General features: G+C 44.1%; 1 protein-coding gene across 1 annotated transcript; it reads left to right on the forward strand.

The window, feature by feature from the left end:
- The first annotated feature begins 2,614 nt into the window (after positions 1-2,614).
- Positions 2,615-12,564, forward strand: PSMD7 (proteasome 26S subunit, non-ATPase 7). The gene is made up of 7 exons (XM_065416380.1): positions 2,615-2,756; positions 5,294-5,385; positions 6,830-6,922; positions 8,415-8,512; positions 8,813-8,893; positions 10,463-10,554; positions 11,516-12,564. The coding sequence occupies exons 1-7, from the start codon at positions 2,683-2,685 to the stop codon at positions 11,952-11,954; spliced, it is 969 nt and encodes a 322-aa protein (XP_065272452.1). The 5' UTR covers positions 2,615-2,682; the 3' UTR covers positions 11,955-12,564.
- Positions 12,565-16,917: the final 4,353 nt, after the last annotated feature.

A 16,917-nucleotide genomic window follows, 5' to 3' on the forward strand; every position in this document is an offset into this window, starting at 1 on the left:
CCATCCAGTCTCCCATCTCCAGCCATTGGAAATATTTGCTAATAGCTGTTGTGGATGGGCCATATGCCATTGTAGGCAATCTCATTATACCATCCTCTCCATGAATTTACCAAGCTCAGTCTTAAAACAAGTTAATTTTTTTGCCCCCACTATTCCCCTTAGATGGCTGTTCTAGAACTTTACTCCTCTGATGGCTGGGAACCCTCATGTAATTTCAAGCCTAAACTTGTTGATGGCCAGTTTATATCCATTTGTTCTTGTGCCAGCATTGGCCCTTTACTTAAATAACTCCTCTCCCTCCCCGGTGTTTATCCCTCTTGTGTATTTATAGAGGGCAATCATATCTCCCCTCAGCCTTTGTTTTGTTAGTAAGTCAAGCTCCTTACATTTCCTCCCAAAAGGTACGTTCTCCATTCCTCTAATCATCCTGGTAGCCGTCTCTTCACCTGTTCCAGTTTGAATTCATCTTTCTTAAACATGGGAGACAAGAACTGCACACGCTATTCCAGATGAGGTCTCACCAATGCTTTGTATAATGTTAATAACCCTTCCCTATCTCTATTGGAAATACCTTGCATGATGCATCCTAAGATTGCATTAGCCTGTTCACTGCTGCATCACTCTGGCAGCTTGTAGTCATCCTGTGATCAACCAATACACCCACGTGTTCCTCCTCCTTGTCACTTCCAACTGATACGTCCCCAGCTTATGGGAAAAAATCATGTTGCTAGTCCCTAAGTGCATAACCTTGCATCCACCTACAGACCTTAGGGGAGTGGACAAGGCTGCCTTCAAGTGGCTTTATTGCTATGTTTTGGAGAGAAGACAAGTGTTGTGCAATTGCTGGCCTTCCCTAAAGGTGCCCTCATGTGGAGTCTTAAAGGGATCCACCTTGTCTTCCTTATTTTTTGACACATATAAAAGCCCATAAGGGTCAGGGTTTGTTCCATGATTTCACAGCCACAGAATTCAATTCACCATAGCAAAAAGTACATTAAGGACAATGATGATACAGTATCTTGAGTAAATACAGGCAGTTTCCCTGTCACCTAAGCTGAAAAGAGTAATCACTGAAATTTAAATGACTAACCAGAGGTGAGAGTAAAGATTAACAGTAGCATTCATCTCATTTGTTTACTTTGAGTAATGGGAAGTGGGCATATCATTTTACCTTCTGCAAAGAGTAGTTAGTTTACTTTTGTACAACACTTTGAGGATGTGAAATGATACATAGGATATAAGTATGATTATTATTGCTCATTAATACTGTAGCTGTCAACTGCTCAGTACTGTATAAATATAAAAGAAGATGTATGACACTTTCTGCTCCAAGAAATTTACAATCTAGGAGGGGAATTCATAGTTGAGTTGCAGTCAATTTATTTCAGGTATATCAACATAAAATGGCTGCAAAGCTCTGGTAAAGCCACCCCAAGGAAAAACCCCAGTATAGGGTGCCTCTCTAATAGGCACAGAGACAGTATAACTGGATCTACAAGTGCAACTGTCCACAGTGTAGGTACTGGGCTGAAGGCAGGCTGGCAGTGGGAGAGTGCATAAATACACTCCAGCTATTTTCTGGTAGTGCAACAGCCCACAGAAGGGACAAAAGTTAGTACAGTCTTCAGGAACGCTTCAACAAATGCAGGGGGCAAGCGGGCACCTCGCAGCCTCAGGAGAGGGGAAGTGAAGCCAACCCCATCACCAGAACAGGATGTATACCTCTCTGGGCCTAATCCTTTGGAAGTACAGTATTGTCATTGATTTCAAAAGGAGCAGAACCTTGATTAGCAAATGCATTACATTACAGACATTAAAGACACCAGTTGGCCAATCAGAGGCTAATGAGGCGGGTATTTTATTTGTTTAAGATGCAGTGTTGTTTTGGAGGGATTTTTAACACTAGGGCTGTGCAGAAGGAGCCCATTTTAACGTGTTAGGCAGGACAACCTTGCTATCATTCCTTGTTGCCTCCTCCCGTCCCTCCACCCAAGGAAAAGGCCCTGCAATGGTGGGGCTGGCTGGCACCTTCTCCCTCGGTGGACGAGGGGGCGGGTTGGGGTTGGCTCTGCGGGTGCAGACGACACCTGAACTGCGCTCCCCACCTGTACCACAGCGCTCGGTCTGTCCATCTCACGGCCTCAGACTGGGAGCTCCTCGGGGCAGGCGCCAGGCCGCACGTCCAGTCAGGCCCTGCCACTGGGGTGACGGCGGTGCCTGAGGGGGTGGGGGACGAAAGCCCAGCTCACTGGCCCAGCACCCCACCGAGCGCCTCCCCTCCTGGTGGGGCACGTCGCGAGCCTCTCGCACCCAGGGCTGGGCTGAGGTGTTTCACAGGCTCCCGCTCCTCCAGGCACAGGCTGGGCCCGGCCCTGACAGGGCATTTCGAGCCTAACTGACCCTCCCAAAATGGCGGTGCTGTTCTACCTCGGGGGGAGGCGGGCGCCATAGACCGGACCTTCCCAAGATGGCGGCCCTGTTTTAGCGAGTGGGGCAGCCAGTGACCTTTCCAAGGTGGCGTCTTCCCACTCCCGTTTGTCGCCCTTTCCAAGATGGTGTCGCGGAGGCTCCGCCCCCGAGCGGTGCATGCTGGGAGCGGCGGCAGTGACTGCTGGCTGAGGCGCCGGGCCTGGTGCTGCTGTGTGGGGCCGGGGTCGCAGCGAGTCGGGGCCGAGAGGCGCGATGCCGGAGCTGGCCGTGGACCGGGTGGTGGTTCACCCGCTGGTGCTGCTCAGCGTGGTGGATCACTTCAACAGGTGAGGCCCGGCGGAGCCTGGCGCGCCCGGCCGCTGAGTCACGGGCCCGGCCCGTTCCCTGTGCGGGGCCGGGCCGGGGGCATCGGCCTCACCCGCCCCGGGAGCGGGGACGCTGAGTCATGGCCCTGCCGGGGGCCCGTCCCCCTCACCCGCGCCTCATGGCTGCGAGAGGCCCCGGGGCGGGGGGGCCGAGGGGAGGGGGCTGGCGGGGGCATGGTGGCGGTGGGGGATCCCTGGGGGGTGGGGGGGCGGCGGCGATGGGAAGCCTGGCTGGTGCGGTGCTGTTCGCGGGCCTGGCTCTTGAATGTGGGGTTCGTGTCGGTGCCCGGCGCTTGCGGGGACTCCCGTGTGGGATTTCGGCACCCAGGAAGCCCATCTGCCGGTGTGCCCCGTTCTCCGGCTCCCCCAGACACCGCCCCGAGCCGGCTCGGCTGTACAATAGGAGGACCCTGGGGATTGGTGACTGTGTAAAAACTTGGGGCCTGTAGAGCTGAAATTCGCTGCTGAGGTCTTGAGCAATTCATAGCTACCTCCTCGCGAATTCAGCCTGGCTGGGCTCCTTTCCCATAGTTTTCTTCAAAATAGCTGTAAACCTTCTACATCTATGCATGCAAAAGTGCTCTCAGGCAAGAATGGCCCCAGCTCTCATACAAGAGAGTTACTGCAATCTTTAGGGCTACTGTTACATTTTATATCGTGGCCTTACATCCTTAAAGACCCCAAACTGCTTTTTAAACTAAATGTTACTGACTATATGTAACCTTTTTATAAGCAGTTACTCAGTGAGGCAAAGCTTTAGGCTTTGTATTGTCTGCTACGTATCTCATTGATCAGTAAAACCCAGAGCAAGTATCTCAGAAAACTTGAAGCTTTTTCTTCAGTAGTCTGATATTCTGGCTGTGTGTGTCAGAAAGGTAGAAGGGGCTTGTCTACACTATGAAGCTTTTTAGCAGCAAGGCTGTGTCGACACAGCCTTGTCACTACAAGTCAGCGCGCTCTTTTGTGGTATTTTGTCAGCACTTTTGCTGACAAAATACTTCCAGCCCCACGAGTGGCATAAGCTTTGTCTGCAGGAGAGCGCTCCTGCTGACAAAGCCGCATTCACACTGCCACTTCTGTCGGCAAAACTTTTGTCTTTCGCGGGAGGGCTTTTTAAAGTACCTGCGAAAGACAAAAGTTTTGGTGACAACTGCGCTGTGTAGACATACCCTAGATAACTTCATAAATGTGAAAGTCAGCACCAGCTATTCAGATTTGGGGGCATGGCCTGTTGCTGCAATTGTGAGCATAAATAGATAATTAACTAAATCATCTGACTGCACAATTTCCACAGTGTTCATGCAGTTATGCTAATTTATGCTTCCAAATTATGCAATCAGATGAATATGCATTTTTATATGTACAATTCTGAAAATCTTGGAGCTAATGTTTATCTTAAAACATAGGCTCTTTAGGACAGAGACCATGCATGTGTGTGGTACTGTATACCATAAAAAAAAATTTAGCAAGTGGAATTACCTTGTGTCAATAAAATGCAACTACAGTGTCCTAAAGCTGCATGAATGGACTGCAAAAGCAACAGTTTACAAGTGCTGACTTCTTATAATTTTGTGATATAAGGAGTTTGAACAGTACCAATATGATGTATTGAGAGTTCTGATTTGTCATGGGGTATCAATTGTGATTTAGTAAATTACAAAGATGATAGTTTATGCTTGCATTAAAGGACATGATATTCCCAAATAGGTTTATTTGTTTTTCCCTTATTCAAGGACAATTGAACCAAAGTTAAAGAAAATTTGAATACAGTGAAATTGGTTAACAAGTTATAAATACCATTTTAGGCATAACTGACTCTGGTTTTAAATGTAGTGTGTATATTCTCTGCATATTGAAACATGGCATTTTTCATTTGTCTGGTTTAAACAGATTTTACCCTTAAAGCTACAATTCACTCAGCAGAGAATAAATTATATTCCTCTAAACATCTTGTGCAATTTGTGCTCAGTGTGCCTAAAATTAACTTAATTGCACCAACTGACAAGCACTCTTAATGTAAAAAAATCTTTTCCTTCAAGGCAGCGTACAATAGCAGAGAAAAACCTACTATTGTAAAAGTAAATTAGGGATGACAGTGAACAAAGTTGAAAGTTTACTGTACTTTTTACAGCTTGATTTACAGAACAAATGCAGTAGTAGCCCTCTATTTTATGACACAGTAATCTCCGTTATAGTGGCATCCATTAGCTGCATGGAAACATCCAGTGCATTTTTCACATCAGAGGATAAATTACAAGTGTAGTGCCTGGATTTAGAGTGCACTGTAACAACTTCTTTAGGTATAAATTAACTAAGTAATGACAAGGAACATATTAGCCTGTTCGTCTCCCACCTACATCCCCAAGAACCACATGCTGTTTATCTTCTAACTTAAACTCAGATGACACAACGGATTCATTTGTACTATTGGTGTTTTATTTCCAGTATCAAATATGTTGCATTTCTTAATACAAACTGTGACAGTCTTTTCCATTTAGAATAGGAAAAGTTGGGAATCAGAAGCGAGTTGTTGGAGTGTTGCTGGGCTCTTGGCAGAAGAAAATATTAGACGTATCCAACAGTTTTGCAGGTGAGTTTGGGTGTCCTATTCTGTTTACCACCTATTAAAGTTAGCTAGCAGGAAAACTGCCAAATGTTGTCTTGCACCATCCTGGCACATTAAACTCTTCTTCCTATTTATAAATTCATGAAGCTATGGTGTCTACATTTTGATGGGAAAATGCTGGTTATCTGCTTACAGAAGAACTCAATCCCATCAGTCTCCTCCTGCTCTGCATCTTGTCTGCAGCAGTATCCAATGGTGAATGCTCAGAGGCAGCTGTAAAACTCCTAAAGCAATAATTGTTCAGTATACTCTCGGAGGTGGAAGATTTCTTCCTGATCCTGGATTGTGATCATTTTATGACCTTGGGCTTTGAAGACTCGTGGTTTGAGTTACCTAGCTAATGTAATTGCAGATGTTACTTGTTCACATGAAGATCTAATGGTTTATTTGAAAAGTACCTTTTTTCTTTAAGAATAGCCCATGAGAATTGCACAGATATTGCTTAAAAAGTATATTTTCACTTGTATTAAAATCATTACCTCTTGAGTTTGAATCCTGGTTTTGTACAGTGGTAAAATCAGGGCCTGTATGGTCTTTTCTGACCTTTGTTTTCTTATTTACCTCTCATCTTCTCTTATTCATCTGCTTTCCGAAGGGGGTATTTATTGATAAAACAGAATCATCCGTGTTGGCTCCTGTGTGAAAATCTGGGAACAAAAGTGTAGCCTAATCCTGGGTTATTTTTGCAGAGTTGTGAAGATGGAGTAACAGTTTGGTCACTTAAACTGCAGGGCTGCCAAAAATAGAACTTTATAATTGGAGATTTTTTTGTATTCCTATAAATTAAAGCCCTGTTGCTCAGAACTAAACTTGTAGCCTGTTATCTATAATGTGAACTAACAAAACAAACTAGTTCTTTAGTCAAGAAAATGGCATATGCACTTATTTTTAAACAGACTTTGTAGAATTGTAGTTATTTGTCTTAATGCACTAATGGAATGTGTCTTATACCACAAAGTAGCTTTTCACCTCTGTTGACCCAACAGGCTCTAGTGACCTATTCGGACCCACATTTTCTTTTTCAGAAGTCCTTACACACCAATTTTGTGTAAATTGTTCATACACTAGAATGTTCCTGGCGTGTTCTTGAACACTTCGTAGATGTCGTTTGCCCAGAATAATTCAATTGCTTTGGTTTTCCTTGCTTAATTCTAAAACTAATTCAGTAATTATCAGAAAACCACTGAAAAAATCAGCTAATGTTGCTGTTTTCCTGTTGAGTTTTACAACAGTATCTGCAGCTCAGTATAGCAGAACAGTTGTATTCAATCAAAATTGAGCAAAATTACTTTTTTTTCATTTGTAGCCAAGAACTTGCTGGGGAAAAAAAATCTGATTTTTCTGTGAAAGTTTTCAGGCTGGATGAAACTTGAACTACTAAATATTGAACTAACTGTTTTGTTCCCAGTCCCTTTCGATGAGGATGATAAAGATGACTCTGTGTGGTTTCTAGACCATGATTATCTGGAGAACATGTATGGAATGTTTAAAAAAGTCAATGGTAAGTGCACATTGTGAGCGGTTGATATTTGCCTAGAAACTCTCTCTAAGTCTCCTGGTAGCGCTGTACTTCCAAGAACTGAGGTGACGATCTTGGGGATTGAATAGCTATAAGAAATTCAAACCCTGATACTGTGACCCCTTCCGCCAGAATCTTCTTTCCCTCATATGAGTGCAGACATCTGAATTACAAACCCAGGTGAACTGATTAACCTTTCTGTTTTGCTTATAAAGGTCTCACTTTTCTTTTCTTTATAAGATTATGGGGGCTGAATCTGGAGACGCTACAGTAATTCCCCTGTGAACATTCCCAGCCCTTAGAAAAACTCTTATTTAGACTGCTGATGTTCTTATGATTCCTTAAGTATTTGAGTCTCAAGTCTAGTGCAGATCTTGCAGCTTATTATCTTTGAATTTTTGTGCAGCAGGATATCAAGAGCTCATTGGCCCCTTTTGTCTCTGAGAGATCCCCACAGTCTGTGCGCTCGAAAGTGCCATGTTGCATAAACCAGCTTTGACTCGGGGATCATACATAGCTGATAAGGGGTGTAAAATATTTGACAGACAGGATCCATGCCTTTGTCACTTCTAAGATAGATTATTGTACTGTGCTCTACCTGGGGTACTACCCTTTGAGACCACTCAGAAGCTTTGACTAGAGCAGAATCTGATTGTTCACCTGTTTAAGGAAGTGGAGCAGCATGGGACACTACACCTGTGCTTTGAACATCTTTGGCTTCCTGTCTGCAAATCAAAGCATTGATGCTAATAAAAAAAAAAAAAAAAATTTGGAACCTCACTGCCTTCAGGATGGTTGCTTTGCCTGTGTATCGTAAGGATGCTGAAGTCCACTGCGGCCTGCTGCTGATGTTATCTCTGCATTGTTTGGTGATTTAAAGTTGTTTTCTGGGAAGGGTCTTCAAAAGCCTAAGTTTAATGACGAAAGAGCCATCTTATTTGTTGAAGCTCCTCCTGACTGACTATTGCTAAGGTAGTTTGGGTTGTCTGGGGTGATGCACAAATGGCTTGCCTGTGCTGTCCAATAATATAATGCTGCATTTAATCTATCTCATGCACCCATTGTTGAAGTGTCTAGGCACAAAAACCAATTTAGCAAATACCTTCCTGTAAAGCCCTGTTTTCCAGATTTGCCAGTAAATTTTTAATCTAAATGTGGTGTTCAGCTCCCAACCTTCATATGCCCTCAGCCATCACCTACTCCATTTTCCATTCCTAAACTGCCTTCCACCAGCTCAGAATCTGAGGCAAAGGAGTGCAAAGTGCAGCAACAATTTAATTTCTCAAAGCGTTTAGGTCTTTACTGGTGTCTATAAAGCAGAAGTGGGAGTTCTACTTGATGTCCTTTGGGAAGTTTGGGCACAACCCAGGATCAGGCAGTACTTGGATTTGAGCGCTTATATGCCCCTATATGAACTATTTTCCTGTCATTACCCTCAGATTCTGACTATTCTAATTGTTTTTGCTTTTCCCAGCTAGGGAAAGAATTGTTGGATGGTACCACACAGGCCCCAAACTACACAAGAATGACATTGCCATCAATGAACTAATGAAAAGATACTGTCCTAATTCTGTAAGTAATGCACTTAAACTGTTTATGGAGCTTCCGGGAACCCGCAGTCCCTTCCAGCTCCATCTGCAATTTGCAGTAGTGACATGAAATGTAGTAAGATATAGCATGGTAGATGTAAAGTGAATAGAGCACGCTGATCAGTCTCCCTTGAAACAGTGGCAGACATTTTTTCTCTGCTTGCAGTTAGAAACCTCTTTGATTGAAAAACAAACTTGTCATTGCTAGAGAATTAGCAGTTGGCCACAACCTGTTTCTTCTAGTTCTTGGGTAGGTTTTGTCTAATATGTGTTTCTCTACCAGGTATTGGTAATTATTGATGTAAAGCCAAAGGACCTGGGACTGCCAACAGAAGCCTATATTTCAGTTGAAGAAGTTCATGATGTGAGTGTTTGAACATTTCAGTGTTTGTCATTTTCAGTCTATTGTGGGATTTCCTGCAAAAGGGAAAGAGGTGCTTTAAGAAATCGATACGTTAAACCATCTTGCCTTGTCCTTTAGGGTACCCTTTCCACTACATCAGTTTGGATTTTTCAGTTCAATAGATAACATTGCGTCTGCTAACTAGGGGTTTTTTGCCTTTCAGTTTAAACCTGCTAAATCAGTGTTTGAACCCCCACTGTAAATTTCAGCTTATTGAACCAAAATTCTCCGTCCTCCAACACTCCTGAAAAGCAGTTTCTCGCTGCTTGAACCAAGGAGCTCTGCAGGTTCTTGCAACTTCAGCTAGCTGCTCCTTTGTGGTTTGTCCACACCCATGCAAAAAGCAGCAGGATGGAGTATGCATTGAGGATACAACTGATACACGTCAGCTTGTTGCAGCAATCATTTGAGTAATCACACCCCTCATCTTCACCAGCTTAGTCTTAACTACGCAAGGTTGACTTTACTATCTTTGTTAATCACTCATCTAGAATCAGTGGTGACTTTGTCCAGATTTAATTTTGGTGGTTTTAAAATCAGAATCCAGAAATATTAAAAAAAAAAAAAAAACCTGGTCTTGTCATTATCTGTTTGAGACCCATGGTGGAGAGAGACAGCTGTTCCCAGGTACTCTAGTCTTAAATTTTTTCTGGTATTGTGAACTCTTGTTCTTACAGCTGTTGGTCCCCACTGGGCCTGGAGCATGGTACAACCAAAACTAATACAAGTCTCAAAGGTAACTAGGTCCCATCTTCAAATAAAATAGTCACCATGGCACTCGGTCGCACACACGCACGCACACAGACGCACTCTCCAGTACATAGCCCTGCAAATTAACTACCTGGAAACTATTGAGCCTCACCAAGAATAATGCTACAAATGAAGTGGTGGGAGGAGCGTTAATGTACAGAATAATGTGGTGTTACCATCACCTCAGCTGTCTCTAGCATTTCTGTGGGTTAGTGACATCTGCCTCAGTTTAACTGGTGTGCACTAGAAATTAGGCAGCACGTTAAAGTACCTTATTTTATCATTATAGTTATTGCTTTGTTGATGACCTCCTTCCTGTCTGACTTCCAGTGGCATGTCTAGCCAGTTTTCTAGATTAATTTAAAGAATATCAATTTCTTAGTCTCCCTTTTTAAAACCCCATATACTTAATTAACTCACTTTGGGGATTCTGTTATGAACTAGTTTTCACCATCTCTGTGGACTGTGTGGGGCTCTCCTATCCCATCTTGATAGGTTTTCCTCACTGGCTGTTTCTGATCCTATTCTTATCATGCATGTTCCACCTATTCATCGAAGCAGGCCAGATGTAGCTCTGGATAAAATGTACAGTGCTTTTTGGCTTGTAACAAATCCAGCTTCCAGTAAACCTTCTTTGCTTTGAAGTTTCATTGGAGTAGTTCTACTGTTCACATGCACAGTACCTAAAACCCGCTCACTTGAGGTTATGCTGTCACACCTGTAATCATCTGCTCTCTATTTCTAACCTTGTCACCATCCCATTCTTGTACCCCAACAAAGGATGGAACTCCAACCTCCAAGACTTTTGAACATGTGACCAGTGAAATTGGAGCTGAGGAAGCAGAGGAAGTTGGTGTTGAACACTTGCTACGGTAAAAGCTTTATTTTAATGAAAAACCTTATCAGTGGTTGGATGGCAGCTCATTTTATCCATCTAACTACTACTGGCACCAGCTGCTTGCCCAGGGATACGATACAAGAAACAAGGACCTTGTTACATGCTGCTTAAACACTTAATTTAATCTAAACAGGTTAATTCAGCAATACTGCATAATACAGAATCTGCTGAACTCATTTCTAGTGAAATGTTTGACTGACTGTTTTTTGAAAAAAAATAATAAAACGTCAGTTTCACCTTGCTCCTTGAACTCCAGCAAATAGCTTGAGATACTTCAGAACAATGTAGAGTCACACTTCATAGTTCAGAAAGGCTTCCATTTAATACTGATGTTCATATTGCTCCTGTGACAGCAAAGCCGCCTATCAGAAAGGAGAGCAAAATTATCTGGGGGCAGACTACGCAGACCTTTCATCTATCAAGACTCAAAGAGCAGAAAGGCATTGTTTACAAATGGTCACAGAGGGAGATTTTGCTTTGGTTTTCCTTCACTCTTTATATTTGTAAAGCAACCTCCGAGCCTTCAGTGAAATGTTAAGTCTCACAAGGCCCCTGTGATGTTAAACAATTATACCTATTTTACAGCTGTGTAATCTGGAGAGGTGTGACTTGCCCAAGTCCCCAAAGTGAGTTAGTGACACAGCCTCTCATACAACCCAGGAGTCCCCTCGTTATCTCCTAACCATCAGACTAGTTTTCCTAAAAAATATTCAGTCCATAGAGAGCATATGGTGACTTTTATCAAATCTATGTTAGGTGTTTCTAATGCACCCAATGTAAATTAGTTTTTTCTGTATCTTTGCTGTGAAGTGTTTTGTAAAATTTTACTTCATCTACCCTTCAAAGCAGCCTTCTATAGATCTTTCTAGCTCAAAAATAAATTAATGTATGTAAAGTAACATTAAGGCTTCTCCTTCCTATTTTGGGTGTTGCAGAGATATTAAAGACACAACAGTGGGCACTCTGTCCCAGCGCATCACAAACCAGGTCCATGGTTTGAAGGGACTGAACTCCAAGCTTCTGGATATCAGGAGCTACCTAGAGAAAGTGGCCATGGGCAAACTACCCATCAATCACCAGATCATTTACCAGCTTCAGGATGTCTTCAACCTGCTGCCAGATGTCAACCTGCAGGAGTTTGTCAAGGCCTTTTACCTGAAGACCAATGACCAGATGGTGGTGGTCTACTTGGCTTCTCTTATCCGGTCTGTGGTTGCCCTGCACAACCTCATCAACAACAAGATTGCCAACAGAGATGCAGAGAAGAAGGAAGGTCAGGAAAAGGAGGAAAGCAAAAAGGAGAGGAAAGATGAGAAGGAGAAAGACAAAGAGAAGAGTGATGGCAAGAAAGAGGAGAAAAAAGAGAAAAAATGAAAAGTGTAGTTTTTTATTTGTAAATTAAAATCTTGTAAACTAAATCCCTCTGCTGCTAGAAGGTTCTTTTCACTCGTTAAAGTGAGCAGAGTTCTCTGTTCTTGCCTGTCTTGGGAGGCACTCTCAGATCAGCTGCCTCTGCTCTGACATCCTACAGGCAGATAGCTGGATACACGGGACGAGGGAATTCAGTCCACACAAACTGGCAGTTCTAATAAGGAACAGGCAGCCTTACTCCTGGGAAGGAAAGCCCCTGTCATTTCAGTCCTCAGCGCTGTGAAGGGAGGAAGGAACAAGCAAAGAAAGTGCAGCGTTTGTCATCTGCTGCCAGTAAAATCTTGTGTCCCAAGATGCTTGTCTGTCTCCTTCCCTCATGATTTAGGTCTACGGGCTATTTGGGGTTACTACCATGTAGTATGTAAAACTGCTAAACTGTATGCATGACCCTGCTGCTCCTTGCCATCTTGCATTCTGCTGTCACTCCTAATCTGTGCTTGAAGGCCCTGCACAGAGGATGAATTTACCTGCCCAGCCTGTTGCCCAGGAGATCTTGAGGTTGGGCTCCTATACTGTTTTATTTCCAAGAGAAGATTAAATGGTTTGGTTTGTAACTCTGACTTCTGGTCATTTTTAATCCCAAAAGCCAAATGGGAGCAGATTTTATTAGTGCTGGAGTGAGGAATGTAGGATACAAGAATCTCGTTTCAGGAGGAAAGACGCTGACCAGGCTGAGAGCACAGAATGTAGCCTATGAGGATAAGATGGGTTTGTGCCCTTCGGGCTGAGATGAGCAAAATAGCTCTAGAGCAGTTGGTGCCGTAGTGCCAACTAGCACAAAGCTCTTTGGGCCAGTTACTACATCTGTCGTGCCCAGGACAAGAGCCCCCGCCTAATCAAGGGCGCTAAAGGCTATGACCGTACAAATTCCATCTTGGCATGGAGTCTACAAGACACAGGCAAGTTAATTGTGAATTTTGGGAGCTCGCCCATGTTAGTCACTTCCTTAAGAGGGGCTGGTGGCTCCTTGCTACCCTACCTTGCTCAGTGAGAGGAGGAGGGGCAGCCAGCATGTGGTCTTATGCAGCTCCAAACCCTTTTGTGGAGGGGCAGCCAGGGGTTACAGGACTCCACATTAAAGATGAGGGCATTGGCTGAGCTCAAGCAGGAGCATTCCTTGCATGGATCTATAGGCTCCAGGCGTTGCATTTCTAGATGAAAGAGGGTGATTGTCTTACATTCCTGTAAATGAAGTGTGTGGACTCTAGGAAATAAAGGCGCCTCTAGAAGCACTACTTTGAATCTGGGTGAATGGAAGGGTGTGTTGGCCAACTACACTATCTTTCCCTTGACTGATGGTGAGCCTAGGAAACCTTTGCCCTGGTGGCCTGTCAGACAGCATCCCCATTTCCTCTAAGAGAGCTGGTCGTGTTCCAACTTCCACGTAGTGTCATTACAATTGCTGCATTTAGCTCTCCTCAGTCATGGGTCATGTTGCTGCAGGACCATGTTAAAGTGAAGCAGGGAACAGGACTCTATTAAATAGCTGAAGTTCCCTCAGGGTAACTGTTTAAGGTGGGAGACCTCAAACTGCCAGTCCTGGTCCCAGAAGATCCTTGAATGGCCTATTTCAAATGACGCCAAGATGGAAAATGCTGCCTTAGAGCCCTGGTAAGATCATAACCCTGTTGATGCCCCACTCTCGGCAGGCAGAACTCACTGATTTCAGCTGCTGCCATGTAAAAACAAGCATGTTTCCCAGGCCCATTGTAGATGTAACATCCATCACCGTGGTAGCTCAATGCCAAAGTAAGTATCAAGACTTTGAACTGACCCTGACTCTGATTCACTTGCTGTTATGTAATAGGAGAATATTTTCCCTTTCCATGAGAAATTAAACTGGTTTGTTACCATGGTAGTTTTACACCATTTGGAGGCAATAAAGGCTCAAACAATTTACAGTCAGTTTACTTTTATGCAGCAGCACAGGTCTGTGTGGTGAACCAGCTCAAGTTGAATCTCCTTAGGTGTGTATCTGGCCCCATTACCATAGTGCCCTAACACCCCACAGTTATTAAGCCAGCCCTGGGAGGCAGAGCAGGGCTCTTATCTCCACTGTAGAGATGGGAACTTGGCCATGTCACAGGGGGAGTGGGTAGAGCAGGGAAATGAATCCAGGCCTTCGGCATGCCCGGCTATTGCCCCAACCAGGGCCCCAGCCTTTCTTGGTAAAGGGTTTTCCCTCCCACGCCTGCCCTTCACTGTGAAGGAGTAAGAAATTGAGCTAGACTTTCTTTGACTGAAAAAAACAAAATTCCACTTGGCAATAACTTAAGATACTTTTACCACTTGCTTTGTAAGAAGGGGAGGGAGGGAGGTGGGTGGTTGAGGTAGGGAATCTTTCACCACTCAAGCCTGCCTGAAGCAAGCAGGGGCTGCAAACCATCATCAGAAGGTTGTGGCCCATTCTCAGTGAGTTAGTGGGTCTTGCTCTTGTGAACACACCTCACATGAAGAACACCATGAAAATTAGTGTTTGTGGAGCATGCATCTCTCTTTGCTGATTGGTGAAAGGATGGAGGTAATTTCATGAGAACCACTGATATTGTGAGAATTCTGCAACTTTCGGTTGAAATCTCATGATGTTTCAGTACTCCTGTATTCTAGTCTTGGTTTGGATTTAAACCTGAGCACTGAACCCCAGCTGACACCTGATCCAGGTCTGGCCATAGCTTTTCCTCCCCTCTGTGTCTAGAATAAGTAATACTTCCAGCTCGGTGTGTTTAAAATCATTCTGGGGTTGCCAAGGCTCAAGGGCTGGTGGTTCTCTACCACTAGATGACAGTGTTTGCACTGTTTCCTGACCACATTAAATGGAGGGAAAGCTCCAGCAGTGCAAGGAAGTATCCTACCTAAATAAAGCAGGTGTGTGCAGCAACCGTAGTTGTGACGTGGCTATTTTTTGCCCTTACAGCTGTTTGCAATGTCAGAGATTCATAATGCTTCATAAATTTTTTTCAAAACAAATGTCAAGCCTTTAAAAATCCCTTTGCTTTTGCTAATAGAATAGTCTAAAAATCAGTTTGCAGGCCCCAGACAAAACTGATTGTGGGGCAAAGAAATACATGCAAAAAGGTACAAAAATCCCACTACTGGCCTCTTACCTCTCCGGTGCCTGGCTGATGTGATCGCAGTGAGAGCCAGCAGCCCCAGCTCTTTGCCAAGGGGACTTCAAAAAAAGCACTGGATTTTCTAGAATGCGCTGGGGAGGAGGCAGTTCCAAACTAGCTAGAATCCCTCTTCCCCATTGAACCATCTGCCAGCCTCAGATGACAGAGCAGAGCCTCACCCTTTTGCCAGATGAGTTCTGAAGCTGCATTCGTAACATTACATTATGAGCATTTTGCATTACAGCTGAGGCCTAAAATATTTATTTCGTTGAGAGAGCTAGGGAAACCACAGCTCACTGCAAGAGGTTACTGTCCTGCCACTAAACAACAGGAATATTCATTAGCTTGCCAGCTCTGTATAGGCCAGAGACCATGCATAAAATAAGGTGTCCTGTGTTACAGCTTTTACTGAGTAACCAGGGAAAATATTGAACTCCCTGAAACTAGAACAGCAGCATTTAATAATAATAAAAAAAAAACCCTACTAAGAATTGCTCCCCATACCCATCCTAGCAGAGGGGCACAGGGAGAGGTGTTTAGCTAGGAACCATTCAGATAAATCCCATCAACCGGTTCCTGAAACTAAACCAACAGCTACTGAGTTTCTGCAATGCAGCAAAGGGACACAAACTTCAACAAGGGGGTCTAAAAAAGTTAGGGTTTTCTCCCACTACCATGGCATTGGGCTGCAAGCTGGCTCCTACACAGGGACATTACATCCTATCTGCTCTAAACGTACTGCAGTTCAAAAGTGAACAGAGGAAGGCCCCTCAGCTCATCTTTAAATCAACCACTGAAGGGTGCATGTTGTACAGAACCTCCTATAAAAGGTCCTTTGCTTTTAGTATTACTGGCTACGGTGCTTGTTATTAAAAGAAGGCCATCCTGCCACCAGTGACTCAACCAACTGCCTGTGCCATCCCTCCAGTGGAAACAAGGGAGAGGTGTGAGAGGCAACTGGCTTAAAAATTAAGGCCCAACTCCACGAAGGTATTTAGGCTCCTAACAGCTATTGAAATCAGTGGGTGTTGGGAGTCTAAATATCTTTGTGGCTCTGGGCTTAACTTTTTTAGAAAAAAAAAAGCCTTCCCTGAGCTGGAGCACTGACTTTGCCCAACGTTGGAGTCAGGCTCTTACTTCCTGCTTCCCACAGCTGCAGGATCCCAGCTCTGCTGTTTTCTTCAGTCTAGTGCCAGCCTTGACTAAACCCTCAGCCTCTGACTCCAGGCCCTATAATTATAGAGGAAATACTTCAGAAAATCTTTTCTTTTCCTGATTGGACTCAGTGCATTCCAAGGGGGTTTGGCCTGGGGCACAGTCAACTGCTAACAACATCCAGCAGAGGCTTTTAGCAGGCGAGTTAATTGCCAAACCACAGTTGGACTTAACTCACTACTAGTGTGAAAGTGATGTCATGCCTTGTGCTAGGGCAGCGATGAAAAGTGACATGAATTCTAGTTCGTTTTCTGAAGTGGTACTCAATCAAGTCACCAAGCCCTGGCCTGGATTTTTTGACTCATTCTTAGCATGACAGTAGATTGGGCCAGGATAGGCAGCGTTAGTGCAGAGCGGTTGCACCTTATTCTAACCCGCTCTAGCTCTTGTACAAGGGAAGGGGTGGGGAAAGGCAAGTTTGCAGATTCTGCCAATTACTACATTAATGGAGAAAAAAAAATCCAGTCTGAATGGCTGAACTAATTCGTGTCAGACCCTAGTTCTCCAGACCTGAGTCCTCCTGTAGCAATGGGGCTTGAGGCCTTTCTGTTTTTCTTTCCCCCTTGGATCTTCTGCTGCTC

Source organism: Emys orbicularis, chromosome 14 (assembly GCF_028017835.1).
Source record: "Emys orbicularis isolate rEmyOrb1 chromosome 14, rEmyOrb1.hap1, whole genome shotgun sequence".
In the NCBI taxonomy this organism is placed as follows: Eukaryota; Metazoa; Chordata; order Testudines; family Emydidae; genus Emys; species Emys orbicularis.

What these genes read in the sequence shown, in the direction of transcription:
- PSMD7 (XM_065416380.1), top strand. Translation starts at nt 2,683, where the DNA reads ATGCCGGAGCTGGCCGTGGACCGGGTGGTGGTTCACCCGCTGGTGCTG. An exon ending in AAAGATACTGTCCTAATTCT is followed by an intron (nt 8,513 to 8,812) that starts GTAAGTAATGCA and finishes TTTCTCTACCAG; the next exon opens with GTATTGGTAATTATTGATGT. An exon ending in CAGTTGAAGAAGTTCATGAT is followed by an intron (nt 8,894 to 10,462) that starts GTGAGTGTTTGA and finishes ACCCCAACAAAG; the next exon opens with GATGGAACTCCAACCTCCAA.